This window comes from Chiloscyllium plagiosum, chromosome 25, assembly GCF_004010195.1.
Source record: "Chiloscyllium plagiosum isolate BGI_BamShark_2017 chromosome 25, ASM401019v2, whole genome shotgun sequence".
Classification (NCBI taxonomy): Eukaryota; Metazoa; Chordata; class Chondrichthyes; order Orectolobiformes; family Hemiscylliidae; genus Chiloscyllium; species Chiloscyllium plagiosum.
In genome coordinates, this window is record NC_057734.1 from 440338 (window position 1) to 460309 (window position 19972).

Sequence of the window (19972 nt, forward strand, 5' to 3'; positions counted from 1 at the left end):
GGAACCATGAGGTTATGCTACAGCTGTACAAAACTCTGGTGCAGCCGCACTTGGAGTATTGTGTACAGTTCTGGTCACCGCATTATAAGGAGGATGTGGAAGCTTTGGAAAGGGTGCAGAGGAGATTTACTAGGATGTTGCCTGATATGGACGAAAGGTCTTACGAGGAAAGGCTGAGGGACTGGAAGCTGTTTTCGTTGGAGAGAAGAAGGTTGAGAGGTGACTTAATAGAGACATATAAGATAATCAGAGGGTTAGATAGGGTGGACAGGGAGAGCCTTTTTCCAAGTATGGTGACGGTGAGCACGAGGGGGCATAGCTTTAAATTGTGGGGTGATAGATATAGGACAGATGTCAGAGGTAGTTTCTTTACTTAGAGAGCAGTAAAGTACATTTTAGTGTACTTTAAGTACATTTAAGTCGTCATTGGACAAGCATATGGACGTACATGGAATAGTGTAGGTTGGATGGGTTTCAGATTGGTATGACAGGTCGGAACAACATCGAGGGCCGAAGGGCCTGTACTGCGCTGTAATGTTCTATGTTCTATGTTCTATAACAGGCCCTTTGGCCCTCGATGTTGCGCTGATGTGTGAACTATTCTCAGCTCGTCCCCCTACACTATCCCATCATCATCCACGTGCTTATCTAAGGACTGTTTAAATTTCCCTAATGTGGCTGAGTTGACTACCTTAGCAGGTAGGGCATTCCACACCCTTACCATTCTCTGAGTAAAGAACCTACCTCTGACATTTGTCTTAAATCTAAGAAGAAGACGTTTGGTATGCTTTCCTTTATTGGTCAGAGTATTGAGTACAGGAGTTGGGAGGTCGTGTTGCGGCTGTACAGGACATTGGTTAGGCCACTGTTGGAATATTGTGTGCAATTCTGGTCTCCTTCCTATCAGAAAGATGTTGTGAAATTTGAAAGGGTTCAGAAAAGATTTACAAGGATTTGAGCTTACAGGGAGAGGCTGAATAGGCTGGGGCTGTTTTCCCTGGAGAGTCAGAGGCTGAGGGGTGAACTTATAGAGGTTTATAAAATCATGAGGGATATGGATCGGATAAATAGACAAAGTTTTTTTCCCTGGTATCGGGAAGTCCAGAACTAGAGGACATTGATTTAGGATGAGAAGGGAAAAGATGTAAAAGAGACCTAAGGGGCAACTTTTCACACAGAGGGTGGTACGTGTTTGGAATGAGCTGCCAGAGGAAGTGGTGGAGGCTGGTACAATTGCAACATTTAAGAGGCATTTGGATGGGTATATGATTAGGAAGGGTTTGGAGGGATGTGGGCCGGGTGCTGGCAGGTGGGACTAGATTGGGTTGGGATATCTGGTCGGCATGGACGGGTTAGACTGAAGGGTCTGTTTTCATGCTGTACATCTCTATGACTTTAAATGGTGACTCTGGTCAGCTTGTACCTTTCTCTTACCTTGCACTGTCTTTGTCTCCAGGTGACTCCAATATCATTCTGCCTGGGTGCCCATAATGCTGTTGGGGTGTTGAGGTCATCAGCTGTTGAATAGGATATTTTTGTGGATGCAGACCTGCCTGACAGCTTAGCTGCTGAGGATGATTGCGAGTATAATCCTGAGTGATTACCTCCTGTTAGAAATAAAACCAGAGCTAGCTTCTCATCAATAATGTATTGATATATTAACTGCCAGCAAGTGAAGACTTTAGAAAACGAACAATACATTGATACAAAAACATTCTCTTGAAACCTTGTGATGAAGGGGGACAACAGGCTATTCCTTCAGCAGCAGAGAATGATAGGAAGAGACTTAATTTAGGTTTTGAAATCAGTAAAGAGTTTATGATTGAGTAAAGATGAAAGAGTCACCTTGGATTTAGTGAAGACTGACATTACTGACTGCCAAAGGACAAACTAAAAGTCATTGACATGGATTTGTTTTTACAATTCTTTCAGCAGTTTACACACAATGTGAGATTTCATCACATATCTAGAAAGATCAGAGAGGTGAATGAACATGGTTACACCGCAGCTGCTAAACATTCGAATTTCAGAATAAACAAATATCTGACTTACATCAATATGCTGAGCAAGGGTCACAAAGCGTTGCTGTCCCCTTGGGAACTGACTGGGAGGATGTTGGACAGCTTCAGCAACACTGTTGAGATGTTGGACTGGACTCTCAGATACAGCGACTAACTGAGGATCTGTAGACAAAATAACAACATTTATCACTCATACGCCAGCAGCTACATACTTATCAGAACAACAAAAATGATGAGGAAAGAACATGAAATTTTAATAACAAAACGGTCCTTGATTTTACACGTTGACCATACAAAAAACAGAACACAATATCATTAAGGGACAATAAATTAAACATTAAAAACAAGCAGCACTCCAGAAGCAGAGGACCAACATCCAGACTGACACATACCGTGTAGTCCCAAGGTGACACTGCGCCACCCGAGGGTCAGTGCGGAGGGAGTGCTGCGCTGTCCGAGGGTCAGTGCGGAGGGAGCGCTGAACCGTCCAAGAGAGCACCGCACCGCCCGAGGGTCAGCGCCGAGGGAGCACCGCACGGCCCGAGGGTCTGCGCCAAGGGAGCACCGCACGGCCCGAGGGTCAGCGCTGAGGGAGCACCGCGCTGTCGGAGGGTCAGTGCTGAGGGATCGCCGCGCCGTCCAAGGGTCAGTGCCGAGGGATCGCCGCACCATTTGAGGGTCAGTGCAGAGGGAGCGCCGGGCCGTCTGAGGGTCAGTGCCAAGGGATCTCCGCGTCGTCTGAGGGTCAGTGCCGAGGGATCTCTGCGTCGTCTGAGGATCAGTGCTGAGGGAGCGCCGCACTGTTGGAGGGTCAGTGCTGAGGGAGCGCCGCACTGTCGGAGGGCCAGTGTTGAGGGAGCACCGCACTGTCTGAGGGTCAGTGCTGAGGGAGTGCCACACTGTTGGAGGGCAAGTGCCAAGGGAGCGCCGTGCCATCTGAGGGTCAGTGCCGAGGGATCGCCGCACTGTGATAGGTACCGTTTTTCAGATGCAGTTGTAAATGGAAGTCCTATTGCTGGATTAAGAGACTGTAAAAATGGGTCGTTGTTGTTTAAATGAGATTGGATCTTTATCACATTATTGTTAATGGATCTTTGTGTGCAAATTCAGCATTGCATGTCCTACATTGAGGTGTTGACACTGAAAATAAGATGAACATTTCTGAAATCAAAGTTTTTCTATAACCAGGAAATGCCCTGAATCTTGTGGGGAACTTCCTTTCAGAATGACAGTCAGTCCTGAAACTCTTAATGTCAACCCTGGTGTTCCCCTGTGAACAAGCACTAACTTGTCTGTTCATTAGAAAGACTCTTTCCATTAAACTACAGTGCAATGTGAATGTGTTGGTGTGATGTTAACATGTTCACTAGAGGTTCATTAGTGCACTCCATTCATCGAGGTGTTTATGTTTTAAAACATTGACAGAGGGGTGTCTATTAACCTGAAAAACACACCACAGTAATCATTATTGCTGTGTGGCTGGGAATAGCAATGATTTGAGGCATTGCTTGAGGGCTCGGGGGAAATAGCAGAAATGCGGAGTTGAGGATTAGCTGATCAGCCACGATCTTACTGAATGACAAAACAGACTCAATGGGCTGAATGGCCTACTTCTACTGCTATCTCTTATAATGGCCAGTAAGCAGCCTTGTGGTTATTGCTCTATCTCAGTAACTGAAATGGGAAACCTGTCAGCTTTTGTTACTTCTGCTAAGTCACACTAATTTGGTTACAATCACCTGGAAAACTGACTGATCGGGAGAAGTACCAAGATATTCTCTGGAAAGATAATGTCTTTGGTGATTGGGATGAGCTGAACTCACTCGGAACGTTCAGGATTCCCTCAGGTTGACAACTGCTCTGTTGCTGGGAAGCTTTTCTGAGCCAGATATTAAAATGATTTACCAGCTCGGTGAAATTAACAACGACATGTTTTCTCTGAAAAACTTTGTGGGGAACATGTTACTTGTTGTTGGGAATCTGCAGCTTTGTTTCAGAACTTTCCGCAGATTTTAGAAAGTCCTCCAGAATGCTGATGGCCATATCCCAGTTCATCCCATGGGCAGGTTCCCTGGCAGTCTTGTGCTCATGGACACACTGTAACACCCTGACATTACAATTCCTTTTTTTTAGATTACCTACAGTGTGGAAACAGGCCCTTCGGCCCAACAAGTCCACACCGACCCTCTGAAAAGTAACCCACCCAGACCCATTCTCCCTCTGACTAATGTACCTAACACTACGGGCAATTTAGCATGGCCAATTCACCTGACCTGCACATTTTTGGACTGTGGGAGGAAACCGGAGCACCTGGAGGAAACCCATGCAGACACGGGGAGAACGTGCAAACTCCACACAGATAGTCTTCCAGAGGCTGGAATCAAACCTGGGACCCTGGTGCTGTGAGGCAGCAGTGCTAACCACTGAGCCACTGTGTATTTAAAAACTTCCATGGTCTCTCCTGTTCCTGAAGTTAAGAATTTTTACAGCACGGAAAGAGCCCCTTTGGCTTATCGTGACCATCCTCTGAATGAAAAGGTCATCAAACATCCATTTGTTTCTGTCTGCTCCTGCCCCACAGAACTCATCTCTTCCTGCCTCACCTTGATTTTTTTCTCTCCTTATCCAGTCCCTCCCTACCTACATTCATGATTCTCCTGAAGTTTTACATCATACAATTCCTACAATGTGAAAAGATGCCATTTGGCTCATCCAGTCTGTATCGATCTTGTAAATTGCATCTCACCCAGCCCCCAACCCTATTCCTGTAACTTGCTGCAGTGCTCCAGTGAAGCTCAGTGCAAGCTGGGAGAACAGCACCTCATTTTCTGCTTGGGAACCCTGCAACCCTCAGGTCTCAACATTGAGTTCAACAATTTTAGGGCCTGAGCACTTTCTCCCATGTCCTTACCCCAACTCCCAGACACCAAGCCTTGTCATCACATGGGCTGCTACCACAAACCATCTATTGTCAGCCAATAAAACAGTCCCCCATTAGCAGTTATTCAATCCCCCAGGCTGACCTTTCCCTGTTTCTTTCTCTAGGAGAAAGGGAGGACTGTAGATACTGGCGATCAGAGTCAAAAAGTGTAGTGCTGGAAAGGCACAGCTGGTCAGGCAGCATCTGAGGAGCTGGAAGGTCTTCATTTCTGATGAAGAATTTATGCTCGAAACGTTGACTCTCTTGCTCCTCGGATGCTGCCTGACCTGCTGTGCTTTTCCAACACCACACTTTTTGACCTGCATTTCTTTCTCTGTTCAACTGTTTTCTCTTTCTGTCTCTGGGCTCCATCTCCAACTACTGTTTTCTCCGTCACCCTCCCCCTCCCCATCTTTATCATATTATACCAACCCTCTCCCAGGCAGGATCAGTTCTGAGAAAGGGTCACTGGACCTAAAATATTAACTCTGCTTTCTCTCTACAGATGCTGCCGGACATGTCGAATTTTCCAGCAATTTCTGTTTGTGATCCTTCCGTTCAGATCTCATTTCCCAGCTCTTGGATCATTGCCTTGAATGCTAGAGCCTTTCAAGCGCTCATCCAAACAATTCTTCAGTGTCTTGGGGGTACCTGGCTCTACCATACCTTCAGGCAGGAAGTTCCAGATCCCTACGATTCTCTGAGTGAAAAGCAATTTCTTAAATGCCCTCTAAACCTCCTACTCCTTACCTTAAAACTGTGCCCCCTGGTTACTGACCCCTCTATTAAAAGAAAAAGTGTATTCCTAGCTACACCCCTCAGGATGCTGTATACACCTCAATCAGGTGTTTCCCCCTGCCTTCCCTGCTCCAAGGAAAACAACTCAAGCCTATTGAGTCTCTTCATAGTCAAAATTCCAGTTCTGGAAACATCCAGGAGAGAATCTCCTCCACTCCCCTCCAGTGAAATCTTCTTGTAATGCAAAGACCAAAACTGCACAGCTGTGGCCTAACTAACATGAGAAACAGTTCCCCTGGCTCTGCAATCCTTGTCCATCCCTAAGTCTGCAATCTCCTCCAACTCTACAACCTACCAAAACATATATGTTCCTCTAATTCTGGCCTCTTATAAATCTATAAAACAGGAAGGCCATTGGCTTCAGTAACCCTCATCTGTAACTACCTCCAGGTTAGAGACAGAGAAAGACAGAGTCAGTGATCTTACGAAATTCCTCCTGCTCCTGTTCCCGGGTGGACTGTGGTTGATTTACGTCCTTTTCCTTACATCGCTGGCTCAAGGCAGTGATGACACATGGTTCTGCAGAGTGTTGTTTCTCTGGACTGGAGTTATACTGACCGACCAGGATTGTCCTGCTGTTAATGCCACAGTGCCCAGACCAGTCTGAAGCTGGTTGCCGGGCAGGGAGGAAGCCCTCCATTCTGTGGCTCTCTGTCCTGCTGTCCCTGAGCCAAGAACGAGCTGGGGGTGAGGTAGCAACTCTCTCAGTGGCACTAGGGGGGTACTGCTGGGGGAGAATGGGGGTCGCAGATCGTCCTGGTGATGGGGTACAGGATCCATGTCTGTAAGATTCAAGAAGAGAAGTTAATTTGTAGGTTTTATAGAAATTGAAACCTAGGGACTGGGAAGGGGAAATTTGTAAGGGGTTCCAAATCGAGAAGGATAAGAGTGAAATAGAGGCTAGAGAGAAAAGGCAAGAGGTGAATGAGGGACACAGATGGAGGGAATGCAGATAACACAAATATAAATTTCCACACTCCCTAACCTCTCTGTTCCCTCTCTGTTGCATCTCCTACCCACCTCCTCTTGGTCTCTAGAATGCGGGCTTGGTTTGGGAAAGGATAAAATGAGATCTCAAGGTTCTGATGAAGCTTTACACAGATAATTGAGGTTGCTTCATCAGATTGATTTGGAGTCATTTAAAATGTAATTGCAGCAAAGCCAGTAACATAACAAACCATGCTCTCCACTGGAGATTTACAAGGTACAATACACAGCCCAACACTGAAACCCTTATTGACTAGCTGAAAGAAGACAGAGGGTGGTGGTTGATGGGAAACGTTCATCCTGGAGTCCAGTTACTAGTGGTGTACCGCAAGGGTCGGTGTTAGGTCCACTGCTGTTCATCATTTTTATAAAGGATCTGGATGAGGGCATAGAAGGGTGGGTTAGTTTATAAAGGATCTGGATGAGGGCATAGAAGGGTGGGTTAGTAAATTTGCAGACGACAATAAGGTTGGTGGAGTTGTGGATAGTGACGAAGGATGTTGTAGGTTACAGAGGGACATGGATAAGCTGCAGAGCTGGGCTGAGAGGTGGCAAATGGAGTTTAATGCGGACAAGTGTGGTCGGAGTAACCGGAATGCAAAGTACTGGGTTAATGGTAAGATTCTTGGTAGTGTAGATGACCTCAGAGATCTCGGTGTCCAGGTACACAGATCCTTGAAAGTTGCCACCCAGGTTATCAGGGTTATTAAGAAAGCATACAGTATTTTAGCTTTTATTAATAGAGGGATCGAGTTCCAGAACCATGAGGTTATGCTACAGCTGTACAAAACTCTGGTGCAGCCGTACTTGGAGTATTGTGTACAGTTCTGGTCACCGTATTATAAAAAGGATGTGGAAGCTTTGGAAAGGGTGCAGAGGAGATTTACTAGGATGTTGCCTGGTATGGAGGGAAGGTCTTACGAGGAAAAGCTGAGGGACTTGAGGCTGTTTTTGTTAGAGAGAAGAAGGTTGAGAGGTGACTTAATAGAGACATATAAGATAATCAGAGGGTTAGATAGGGTGGACGGGAGAGCCTTTTTCCAAGTATGGTGACGGTGAGCATGAGGGGGCATTGCTTTAAATTAAGGGGTGATAGATATAGGACAGATGTCAGAGGTAGTTTCTTTACTCAGAGAGTAGTAATGGTATGGAATGCTTTGCCTGCAACGGTAGTAGATTCACCAACTTTAAGTACATTTAAGTCATCATTGGACAAGCATATGGACGTACATGGAATAGTGTAGGTTAGATGGGCTTCAGATTGGTATGACAGGTCGGAACAACATCGAGGGCTGAAGGGCCTGTACTGCGCTGTAATGTTCTATGTTCTTATACTCTCTAACCCCGAGGTGAGTCTAACCTCTATCCACATTCTCATGTTAAAAGCAAATTACTGCAGGTGCTGGAATCTGAAACCAAAAAGTGCTGGAAAATCTCAGCAGGTCTGGCAGCATCTCTAAGAAGAGAAAAGAGCTGACGTTTCAAGTCTAACTGACCCTTTGTCAGAGCTTTGACAAAGGGTCAGTTCGACTCGAAACGTCAGCTCTTTTCTCTCCTTACAGATGCTGCCAGACCTGCTGAGATTTTCCAGCATTTTCTGTTTTGGTTTTATTCTCGTGTTCCCTTTTCCTCTCCCCACTTTCACCCTTCAGCCCCTGGACTCCTCTTCTGCTGGTCACCACAGAAACTGCTCCAGATTTTTGTGTCCTTTCTTGTTGTGAATCAGCAAGTGAGTTTGTAACAAATCAGGGCATGTGAAAAATTCCTGAATGTCAAAGACAGAGGGATATCAAGCGGACAGAAGACCATTCAGCCCCCTATGTACCTGCTGTCTCTTTACAATGAGCCTGCAGTGGCTGCCCTGATGGGGAGGGGATTGGTTACTGGTGATATTTTGACCTGCTGGTCACACACAGTTCAGAGGGGCTGCTCCATGCCTGCTTTAATGGCAAACAGCATTCTCCCTCTGCCTACAAAAACAAACCTGTAAACAGGGCTGGTAGTAACTCCACCAAGCTTCCTCTTTATCTCTTCAGGTGAAGCACTTACCTCAGAACCGATGGCATTGCTGAGTCCATGGAAGTAATAACATGTTTGATTCTGGTGTTCTGGAGAACACTGGGTCGATGCTGTATATTTTCATGTGTAAGAGGGGAGCGTGTGTGGGATGAGGGGTGGGTAAGAGGTGAGGTGGGGGCATGAGTGTGGGGTGAGGAGGGGGCACGGGTGTGAGGCGAGGAGGGGGCACGAGTGTGGGGCGAGGGGGGGCCACGGGTGTGGGGTTCAGGGTGTGCTGCTGGACAAATCCCTTCCTCGGAACCTGAAAGAAACAAAACCAGACATGAGGTCAGGAAAAACGGGGAGATTTTGACAGACAGAACATTTGCATAAGGTAACAAGAAAGTCAGCCAGTCTGACAGCATTAAAATTCTGAAGTGAACTCACACCAAACTGAAAGCAATCACTTTGCTTCCCTCTCCACAAAGATGCTGCCAGATCTGCTGAGTTTCCCCGGCATTCTGCTCAGTTTAGATTTGAAACATCTGCAGTATTTTGTTTTTATTTACATATTACAAGGGACAGGATGAGGAGATCAAATTCGGAAAAGAATGGACAGCCGGTGTGAATACAATACACAAATGTTAATGAAAAATATTCTTGTAGGATGTGATAAATACTGGCTGCCCAACATTTATTACCTGTCATTAGTTGTCCCTTAAGAAAGTGGGGATGAGCTGCCTTCTTGCACCTCTGCAGTCCACCTGCTGTGGGTAGACCAACAATGCCCTTAGGGAGGGAATTCCAGGATACTGACCTAATGACAGTGAAGGAATGGCGATATATTTCCAAGTCAGGATGGTGAGTGGATTGGAGGGGAACTTGCAGGGGGTGGTGTTCCTATATATCTACTGTCCTAGATGGAAGTGGTCATACTGTCTGCAGATCTTTGGTGAATGTCTGCAGTGCATCTTGTAGATAGTACACATTGCTCTACTAGGTGATGGAGGGAGAGGATGTTTGTGGATGTGATGCTAATCAAGCGGCTGCTTTGTCCTGGACGGTGTCAAGCTTCTTGAGTGTTGTTGGAGCTGTCCCCATCCAGGCAAGTGGGGAGTATTACATTACACTTCTGACTTGTGCCTAGTAAATGATAGACATGCTTTGGGGAGTCAGGAGGTGAGTTACTCACCGCAGTATTCCTAGCCTCTGATCAGCTCTTGTAGCCATTGTGTTTATGTGGCAAGTCTAGTTAAGTTTCTGGTCAGTGATAACCCCCATGATGTTGATAGCAAGGTATTCAATCATGGTCACACCATTGAATTCACAGTCTGTGAGAAACTGGAGAATGAGTAGGCCATTCAGTCCACTGAGGCTGCTCTGATGGCCTCACCTCCACACACCTCTCCATCCCTGAGGCTCTGATGGCCTCACCTCCACACTCCTCTCCATCCCTGAGGCTCTGATGGCCTCACTTCCACACTCCTCTCCATCCCTGAGAACCAATGATCTTCAGTCGATCATGCCCAGATCTAACTTGGCATTGAATATATTCAATGACTCAACCTCTACCACCTGCTGGGGAACACAATTCTAAAGAGTAATGAACCTCTGAAAGAACAAATCTCCCTTCATGTCCACCTTAAATTGGAGAGTGCTTCCTTTTAAACAGTATCCCCAGATCACCACTCCCAAAAGTCAAAGCAAGCGCAATCAGACTGTATTAAGGCAGATTTTAACTCAGTCACAATTCTTATCCAATTAGAATCGGCTTGATCAATCTGAACCAGACTCCTACCAGCTCTCCATGTGTCTCGATGTTCACCGGTGGCTACAGCCCTCACGATCTCACCATCTCGCTCTAAGCTCTGTGCACCAGTCATTTTGTTGATAGCAGCGACTCCCCCTGAATAAACACCAAAGTTAAGCTTCAACCAAACAAGGAATGGAATTGCTGTCCTTCTCACTCTGCTGCTCACCTCTCTTCCTCCCCCCAGCTATCACTCTCCCTCTCCTGCTTCCTCTATCTCCTGGAACCATAGAATCCCTTCAGCATGCAAAGAGCCCATTTAGTCTATCCAGTCCACACTGATCATCTACTCCCAGCACCCACCACTATCCTGGTAATCTTACACGTACTGTGGCTAACCCACCTAGCCTGTATTTCCCTTGATACTAAGGGACAGTTTAGCACGGCTTAGCCTGGTTATAAAACCAGATAGAACCATAGAAACCCACATAGACATGGGGAAAACAGGCAAACTCCACGCTGATAGTCATCGAGGTTGGAATCAAACCCGGGTCCCTGGCGCTGCTAACCACTGAGCCACCGTGCCACCCTCAACCTCACTCTCTCTCTCTCTCTTCCTGTATGGAGTGATCCTTGTTGAGGGTCTAGTTACCAGGTGAACGTGTTGCCTTGCACTGAGGTTGTGTGTGGAAATGTGCAGCCTCTGTTGGGAAGTATGCGAAGCGGCTGAGGTGGGTATTGCTGCTCCCTGCAGGAGTTTGCACCAAGACGGGGAAATGAGGAACCTGTGCCAGGCTGAGCACTTCTGGAAAACAACAAATTTAATGAAGATTTTACAGTTTATAAAACAGATTGAAAGTATGCAACTTTAAAATTACACTTGGACCATATTGTACAAATATCTTTGAGAAAAATGGCAAAAACACCTAAAAATCATTCCATTGATTGTAAATACTTTTGTTTGGAGTCATAGAGACATACAGCACAATACAGACACTTCAGTCCAACTCATCCATGCTGACCAATCAGCCCAATCTGACCTAAATCCATTTGCCAGCATTTGTCCCATATCCTTCTAAAGTCTTCTTGTTCATATAACCATCCAGACCCTTTATGTTTTTCAACTTGTTGCTGGGATGAAGGATTTAATTGATGAAGAAAGGTTAAACATTTGGGTCTGTAGCCAGTGGAATTTAAAGAATTGGAACTGCTTGAGGTGAAGTGAGTGAGTGAATCTGTGAGTCAGACTGGAATGAAGAGCACAGATTGCTAACAGGAATGGCAGTATACATGGATGGAGGGATGGTGGAAGGACATTTGTTTAAAGTCAGTCTTTCTTATATTTCGCTATTTCTGATTGTGGTTGATATGGTGAAACAAAAACCATTTGAAAGCCAAGGATTTCTGGAGGATTGCTGCACATTTTGAAAAACAAAGTTCCCTGAGCCTCACTATAAGTGCTGTTTACACAGCTGCTGCCTCATACAGTGGAGAAAGCCTAGACCCGAGCCAGGGGACCATGTACGAATAGACATTCGTCCAGCAACAAGTAGCTAATTGGTCTGTGAAATGATGACCAGTTATCAATGACAAAGGTCACTTGCTTGGTGACAACAATCTGATTGGCTCCCAGGTGAACAGCTTGTGGATGTGAATGTTTGGGGAGAAACCATCAGACCTCTGGAATTTTGCTCTGTAATGGAAAAAAAAGCCATTTTATGCTCTTCCTCAGTCGCTGCAAGCTGTGACATTCAATTGGGGTGGTACTGCTGCCTCACAGAACCAGGTACCCGGGTTCGAATCTTGCCCCAGGCGATTGTTTGTGTGGAGTTTGCACATTCTCCCCGTGTCTACGTGAGTTTCCTCTGGGTGCTCTGGTTCCCTCTCACAGTCCAAAGATGTGTAGGTCAGGTGAATTGGCCATGCTAAATTGCCCATAGAGTTAGGTGCATTAGTCAGGGGTAAATATAGGGTAGGGGAATGGGTCTGGGTGGGTTACTCTTCGGAGAGTTGGTGTGGACTTGTTGGACCGAAGGGACTATTTCCATACTGTAGGAAGTCTAGTCTAATCTAATCTAATAAATCTTTCTAAGTGAGAACTAGCCACTCTGTGCCTCCTGCAAACAGGTGAAAATATCTGGAGAATGAAGATTGTGAAGCAGTGCCTGATCAGTACAAGGATCATCTCTGCAACCCTGTGGACAGGGGCCGCTGAACTGCCATCCTAGTCTTTCCCTCCACCCACAACACCGGTGCTTTCTTTGTGCCTAACTGGATGTGTGTGTTGAGGGGGGGGGGAGCCATGGTTGTTTATCTATAGTTAGATTCTATCTACTTGTAATAAAGAGTAAGTCTTGCTAAACACAGAAACCTGGTCTGTACTTTTTATGAAACTGGATCTAAAAGAGAGGAATCCTAGGGAATTCAGTATACTTTATAAAATCTTTAATTTTTATGATGTCTCTGGAGATAGTGGGTTACCCAGTGAAGTTTGTAAACTATACCTCACATTGACCCAGCATCCATCTTGTCAATGATGCTTGAGAATTTCAAATTCATTTGACAATGTTAAAATTTAATTCCAGTAAAATCGCAAAGAATTAATTCTCAGATGCAAGGCAGTCCATGTTGCTCAGTGCACAGGAAGGTTTCTGTGTAACACAAACACATGATTTGTCAAGTTGATTGCATGTGTTGGTTATTGGTTCGAGCACTCACCTCGAGGATTTGCACAATAGCCTAGAGTGAGGGCCTGTTCACGAGGGGACAGGCCCCGAAGCAGCTGAGTACGGTGTGTCACTGCCGTCGTCGCTGGATGATGCATCTGCTGCGACGTGATGTAGTCGTTCAGGATGGTCTGTCTGTTTTCCAAAGCAGCAGCTTCAGGACAGCCTCGAAGCAGGAGGGGGGCATATGGGTGAGGGTAAGACCCTGCCGGAGTCAGGGCTCTCGGGAGGCAGTAAGCAGCTGGAAACAAGGTGAGAACCAATGGTCACTCAGAGACTGCGATCTGAACTCATTAACAATCGTCTACTTTCAGTAAAATCACTACAACTATCAGCATTCCAAACCGTCAATTGTATTAACAGCACGTTGGTATATGAGTGGGATTGTGTATGTGTGTGTCTGTGTGGGGGGATTGTGTGGGAGAGGGGTAGGCATGGGGCAGGATGTGGACAGAGGGCTAGAATTTAATGAAGGAATGAATAGTCACCACTCAGAATGAATCACTGAGGGTGGAATGCTGCAGCCAGTCAGAAGCCACTTACCTGTGGGGTTGTGGAAAGTGATTGGTCACTGAATGTTCATCTCATTAACATTGATCTTTAAAATGGTGCCTGCTTCATTTGTAAATTTTTATTAATTTATTCATTGTAAATATATAAATTGATGAATTTAACGTGTAAATTTTAAAATTTAAATATGTAAATATACTTGTTTGTAAGTTTGTGTTAATCTTGCGATTTGAATGTTTGCTATTACAAACAATGTTCCCCATCAGCCTTTAGGAGAATTCTCTCAAAGTGACGGGAGAGAGCCCCTGGAGGTGGGGAGGCCCGTGGAGAGATGGAAACAGGGGGCTGGGGTTACCTGTATCAAACGGCACTGCCCGGGCTAAGGCAGTGGTATCAACGCCCAGCGGAACGGAACTCTGATAGAAATCTGCTGCAGCCATTCTCCCCAGCAGCTGTTCATACTGGCTGTGTGCAAAGTGCTCTGGGATCATTCTGTGCGGGGATTTAGCAGAAGACATTTCCCTGGATGTTGGAGTGGCCTTTCGCTCCTGAGAAACCATTTTACCTTTGAAAAAATTAGAAAAGGAAATCAATGACAGAAATCCAAAGCAGAACACCTGAGGCCCAGTTCACAAAAGGGCACCTCAAATATTACCCGTAGTTTAGACTAGATTAGATTACTTACAATGTGGAAACAGGCCCTTCGGCCCAGCAAGTCCACACCAACCCTCCAAAGAGCAACCCACCCAGACCATTCCCCTACATTTGTGGGCGACACAGTGGCACAGTGGTTAGCACTGCTGCCTCACAGCGCCAGAGACCCGGGTTCAATTCCTGCCTCAGGCGACCATCTGTGTGGAGTTTGCACATTCTCCCCGTGTCTGCGTGGGTTTCCTCCGGGTGCTCCGGTTTCCTCCCACAGTCCCAAGATGTGCAGGTCAGGTGAATTGGCTATGCTAAATTGCCCGTAGTGTTAGGTAAGGGGTAAACGTAAGGGTATGGGTGGGTTGTGCTTCGGCGGGGCGGTGTGGACTTGTTGGGCCGAAGGGCCTGTTTCCACACTGTAAGTAATCTAATCTAATTTGCCCCTTCACCTAACACTACGGGCAACTTAGCATGGCCAATTCCCCTGACCTGCACATCTTTGGACTGTGGGAGGAAACCGGAGCACCCGGAGGAAACCCACGCAGACACGGGGAGAACCAAACTCCACACAGTCAGTTGCCTGAGGCGGGAATTGAACCTGGGTCTCTGATGCTGTGAGGCAGCAGTGCTATCCACCGTGCCGCCCAAGTCTGGATGTAAGTTTGTTCAATGAGCTGGAAGGTTTGTTTTCAGTCATTTTGACACCATACTGGGTAACATCAGTGACCCTCTAGTGAAGCACCGGTGATATGTCCTGTTTTCTATTTATGTGTTTAGGTTTCTTTAGGTGGGTGATGTCATTTCCAGTTCTTTTTCTCAGAGGATGGTAGATAGGGTCCAAATCAATATGTTTGTTGATAGAGTTCTGGTTGGAATGCCATCCTTCTAGGAATTCTCTTGTGTGCCTGTTTGGCTTGTCCTAGGATGGATGTGTCGTCCCAGTCAAAGTGCTGTCCTTCCTCATCTGTCTGTAAGGATACTAGTGAGAGAGGGTCATGCATCCTGGTGGCTAGTTTACTGCCTGTTTGTTACAATACTTGCATGGTATTTTATTAATGACATTAGTTTTGATTGTTGTCTGTATAGGGTCTTTCAAGTTCATTAGCTGCTGTTTTAGTGTGTTGGTAGGTTTGTGCCGAGGGGTCTGAGTAGTCTGGTGGTCATTTCTGAGATGTATTTGATGTAGGGGAGAGTGGCTAGGGTTTCTGGATGCATTTTGTCTGCTTGTTTGGGTTTGTTGCTGAGAAATCGGCGGATTGTATTCATTGGGTACCCGTTCTTTTTGAATACACGGTATGGGTGATGTTCCTCTGCTCTGCGTAGCTCCTCTGTGCTGCAGTGTGTGGTGGCTCGTTGAAATAATATTCTGATGCAGCTTCGTTTGTGGGTGTTGGGATGATTGGTTCTGTAGTTCAGTATTTGGTCTGTGTGTTGTTCTCCTATAGACGTTGGTTTGAAGTTCCCCATTGGCTGTTTGCTTTACAGTGACATCTAGGAATGGCAGTTTGTTGTTGTTTTCCTCCTCTTTAGTGAATTTTATGCTGGTGAGGATATTATTGATGGTGTAGTTCCTCTAATTTGTTTTGTTTGGTGATGACAAAGGTGAGACCCACCCACAAAACCTAAACACATAAACAAAAAGCAGGATATACCATGAGTGCTTCACCAGAGGCTCACAGATTATGTTACCTCACATGGTGACTAAATGTCTGAAAACAAACCTTCCAGCTCAGCGAGCAAGCTCACATCCAGAACCTTAACCTAACCTACAAATCTTTTCAAAAATCGCTATTACCCATAGTAACTGGAGACCATTCAGCCCCTCGAACCTGATCCACAATACAATTAGTTTACAGATAGTTTGTATCTTTAATTCAAACACGTCCTTGCTCCCTTTATCCTCAATTCAAATTTACTGTTCAAAATTAAAACCTTACTGTTCAAAAGCCCATGAATACAAAAGCAAAGTAACGTGAATACTGAAAATAAAAACAGAGTGCTGGTAATGTTCAGCAGGGTAGGCAGTAGTTGTGGAGAGACAGACAGAATTAACCGGCTAGGGTTTCCATCGTTTAGCAGGAGAAGGCAGGTTTCTGGATTCAGAGCCAGTGTTGGTCACTGCCTGCACTGGAAGAGTTTCAGTTCTCTCTGTTTCGGTCTGTTCCATTGTCAGTTAAACACTGGCCCAGAGAGTCAGTCCTTACAGGCAGCTCCTTGAGCCACAAACCAAACCCAGCGAGAAACAGCTTTATGTGACTGATGCTGATACCAGATCGGATTAAAAACTCAGATACGATCCTGAGTGGGTTCCTAACGTTGGATTTCAACAGGAACATCATCAGAACAGGAGCGTGAGAGAGCAGTGGGAAATGTCCTCATTCAGCTGATGGTACAGGATTACAGGTTCAGGGATGCATGGGGGAGGGGGTGAGGAACTGAGGGGAAGACTGGCTTTTTACACAGCAAGTCGGAACGATCAGGTATAGGCTGCTGTGTTCCATCCTGCAATTAGCACCACTCCCCCATCCCACAAAATCCATCTAACAGGTTGTAAAGATATGCAGGGGCAGCAAAAGAGAGGGCAGCTCAGTAATCGGATGGAGGGTAACATCAAAAGCAATGTTGGGGGAATTGGAAAAGGAGCAGGATTAGGCCAAGCACAGAATCAGGATGAGAGAGAGGGAATCATTCACACCATTCACTGGATGTGGGTAAGTACTGCCAGCTTTGCCACTGACACCCACATCCCATAAAGGAACAACAAAAGCAGGAACTGTCCCTGAAAATGGTGTGGATTGTGAGGATCAGAACTGAGATTGCCAGCTTATTGTCTGGAAAAGCTGCCAGGATAAACATTTGAAATGATGAATAAACACTGAAAGCAAACCGGCCAGCAGCAATGAACAGAGCAGTTAATCGGAGGGATGAGTTGGAAACTTTGCTCAGTGGTTTCGCTGTCAGTGACCCACTGCTCTGGAAATAGCTGTGTTTCTGTTCCTGGTATTTTCTTGCTGTACAGATACTGCTTCTCTCACTGAACCAGGATATCCTCTGTGTAATGGTCCATTAAAATGGATAGCTGCTGGGTAGGAATGTGGACTGATGACAGACTTTGCTAACTCCTGTATAATGACTGGAGATTCCTGTTTAGTCGAGCTGGCATCACTAACAATGGGACTGAACTGGCTTTTTGGGCTGACATCGTGAGGAATTCTGTCCAAACCTCTTCCACCATCAAGCGTCAGATCCAACTGCTCCCTGGGGTGAAAGACCTTCCTGGAACTGCTGCTCAGTGAGTGGTTTGTATGCTTGTTACCAGCTGTTGGAGACGTGTTCTCACATTTTACTGCAGCTCCCTAAAGAAGAAACACAAAATAATCGGATCAAAAACTGGGGCCTTTCCATTTGAAAGGGAACAATTCAAAGGCAGGTTATGTTAATATCAGAGAGGTTGGTTGGTGAGTGGGTAAAATGGATTATCACTGGAAAAGTTGCTGAATCAGTAGAAAAACATGTTTCACACTGAGACTCATTACATGATGCCAGATTTACCATGAGGCTTGGCTTGGGTTAGCACTGGGTCACAAACGGTTACACAGGCTGGGGCTGGTGTTGGGTTACAGTAAGATTGGGATTACTGTCATCTCTTCAATTTTTACTTGCCTGTCCTGGACCTCCATGTCTCAAGCCCATTTCTGTCCTTGCTTCAATATCAAAACAAGTAATGTCTGTACCACACAAATGCCAGCTTATGACCATCTTCATTGAGAAAGAAAGAGGGAGAATCTAACCACCACCATTGGACATTCATTGGTGTTACCATCACTGAATCCTCCACCATCAACATCCTTGGGGTTATCATTGACCAGAAATTCAACTAGAATCACTACATAAATACAGCAGCTCGGAATTACTTTGGCAAGTAACTCACTTCCTGACTCTCCAAAACCTGTCCACCATCTACAAGACACAAGTCAGGAGTGTGATGGAATACTCCCCACTTGCCTGGATGGAGGCAGCTCCAACAATACTGAAGAAGCTCAACACCACTCAGGACGAAGCAGCCGCTTGATTTGGCACCACATTCACAAACATCCACTCCCTCCACCGCTGAAGCTCATTAGCAGCACTGTCTATTGTCTACAGATGCATGGCAGAAATTCACCAAAGATCCTCAGACATCACCTTCCAAACCCACAACTACTTCCATCCATAAAGGCAGCAGATACATGGGAACACGACCTCCTATAAGTTCCCCTTCAAGACACTCACCATCCCAAATTGGAAATATATCACTATTTTTTCTCCTGGAACCTCAATTTGGGTTCAGTTCGATGGATGGGATCTTCCCATGCCTGAATGAGATGAAATTTGGGAGAATCCTGCAAGACGTTCAGTGAGACCTTTCTTACGGACGAGAACAATATGGTCAACATTTTCCTGGACACTGAAACAGGATTCTCACCAGTGAGTGGCAAGTGGTCTATTAATAAGGATTCCCTCTCATTATCACCCTCATTAATATGCAGTCTCCTATTGTACCTCTTGCTACTTAATTTCTCTTCAGATGTGGCATTACATACCCCCACCATCCGGTCTGCACAGGTCCAGACTGAGCGTACTTAATCTGATCCATAATGGCCTTTTAACAATAGTGCTAGCACCAGGGATTCCAGGATATTCCAGAATGAGGAGTATGTCTACCTTCATTAGGTGGCAGAATCAGGCGAGCATTGTAATAACAGGATACCATAGGGGCCTGGTAACTTGTTAATGAGGGGAGTTTGGGGTAATAGGGTGAGAAAACTCACTTGGCCTCACAGAGAAAAACTTCGCAAAACTCAATAAAAATTTTATTGCGTTTTCAAAACGCAGTAATATTGAGCCTGGAGTTAGTGAGCAGAGTGCTCTGGGTGTTTAGCTGCTGCACCCACAGCATGCACACAAACTCAGGACCCTTCGTACCTGGGAGACAGGGTCCTCAATGCTGCATTTAGATAACATGCAGGTCTCTGGCGTTCTGTGGGATCGCTGTCGAGGGATTTCATGGATCGAGCGTCCTGCCTCCTTGACAGTTGGGAGACGACCATCCCGGCTCCTCTGCTTCAGTCCATCGCACGTGCCTCTTGGCGGTGAGCTTTCCCTCTTAATCTGCTTAGAATCTCTCCTCACACACTCAGCCCGACCATCAGCTGGTGATCGAGGTAATCCTGACAGAACAGTGTCAACACAGCACAGAATCAACATAGGGAACACGCCAGAGACACTCAGCAAAAACACAGGTTAAACAGCTTGACATTTATCAGATTCTAAATTCCTCTCAGCAGAAAAAAATCACATAGTTACTTGGATACTTCCTGACTCCCTCCCTCCTATTGTCCTGCCACCCTCTGGTCCACCCCATATTGTTCCCCTCCCTCCCTGCTCTATTCCAACCCCCACCCCAACTAAGAGGTTCTAACAGACTGGAAGATCGCTGATAGAATCCCTCCATCAATAAGGGAGAGAAAGCAGCAAATTGTTGGCCAGGTAATTTAATATCAAAAATAAAACAAAGAACACAGATGAGGTGCCGGAAGACTGGCGGTTGGCTAATGTGGTGCCACTGTTTAAGAAG

General features: G+C 45.9%; 1 protein-coding gene across 1 annotated transcript in view; it reads right to left on the minus strand.

Moving 5' to 3' along the window:
- The window catches only part of ncor2 (nuclear receptor corepressor 2), a 199489-nt gene that overhangs the window by 19566 nt on the left and 159951 nt on the right, over window positions 1–19972 (minus strand). The window contains exons 26-35 of the mRNA XM_043715247.1: window positions 19321–19565; window positions 17579–17711; window positions 14066–14275; window positions 13193–13441; window positions 11127–11279; window positions 10523–10630; window positions 8776–9046; window positions 6166–6521; window positions 2053–2183; window positions 1435–1607 (exon numbers count right to left, since the gene is read on the minus strand). Of these exons, the coding sequence (XP_043571182.1) occupies window positions 1435–1607; window positions 2053–2183; window positions 6166–6521; window positions 8776–9046; window positions 10523–10630; window positions 11127–11279; window positions 13193–13441; window positions 14066–14275; window positions 17579–17711; window positions 19321–19565 (2029 nt within the window). The remainder of the gene's footprint in view (window positions 1–1434; window positions 1608–2052; window positions 2184–6165; window positions 6522–8775; window positions 9047–10522; window positions 10631–11126; window positions 11280–13192; window positions 13442–14065; window positions 14276–17578; window positions 17712–19320; window positions 19566–19972) is intronic.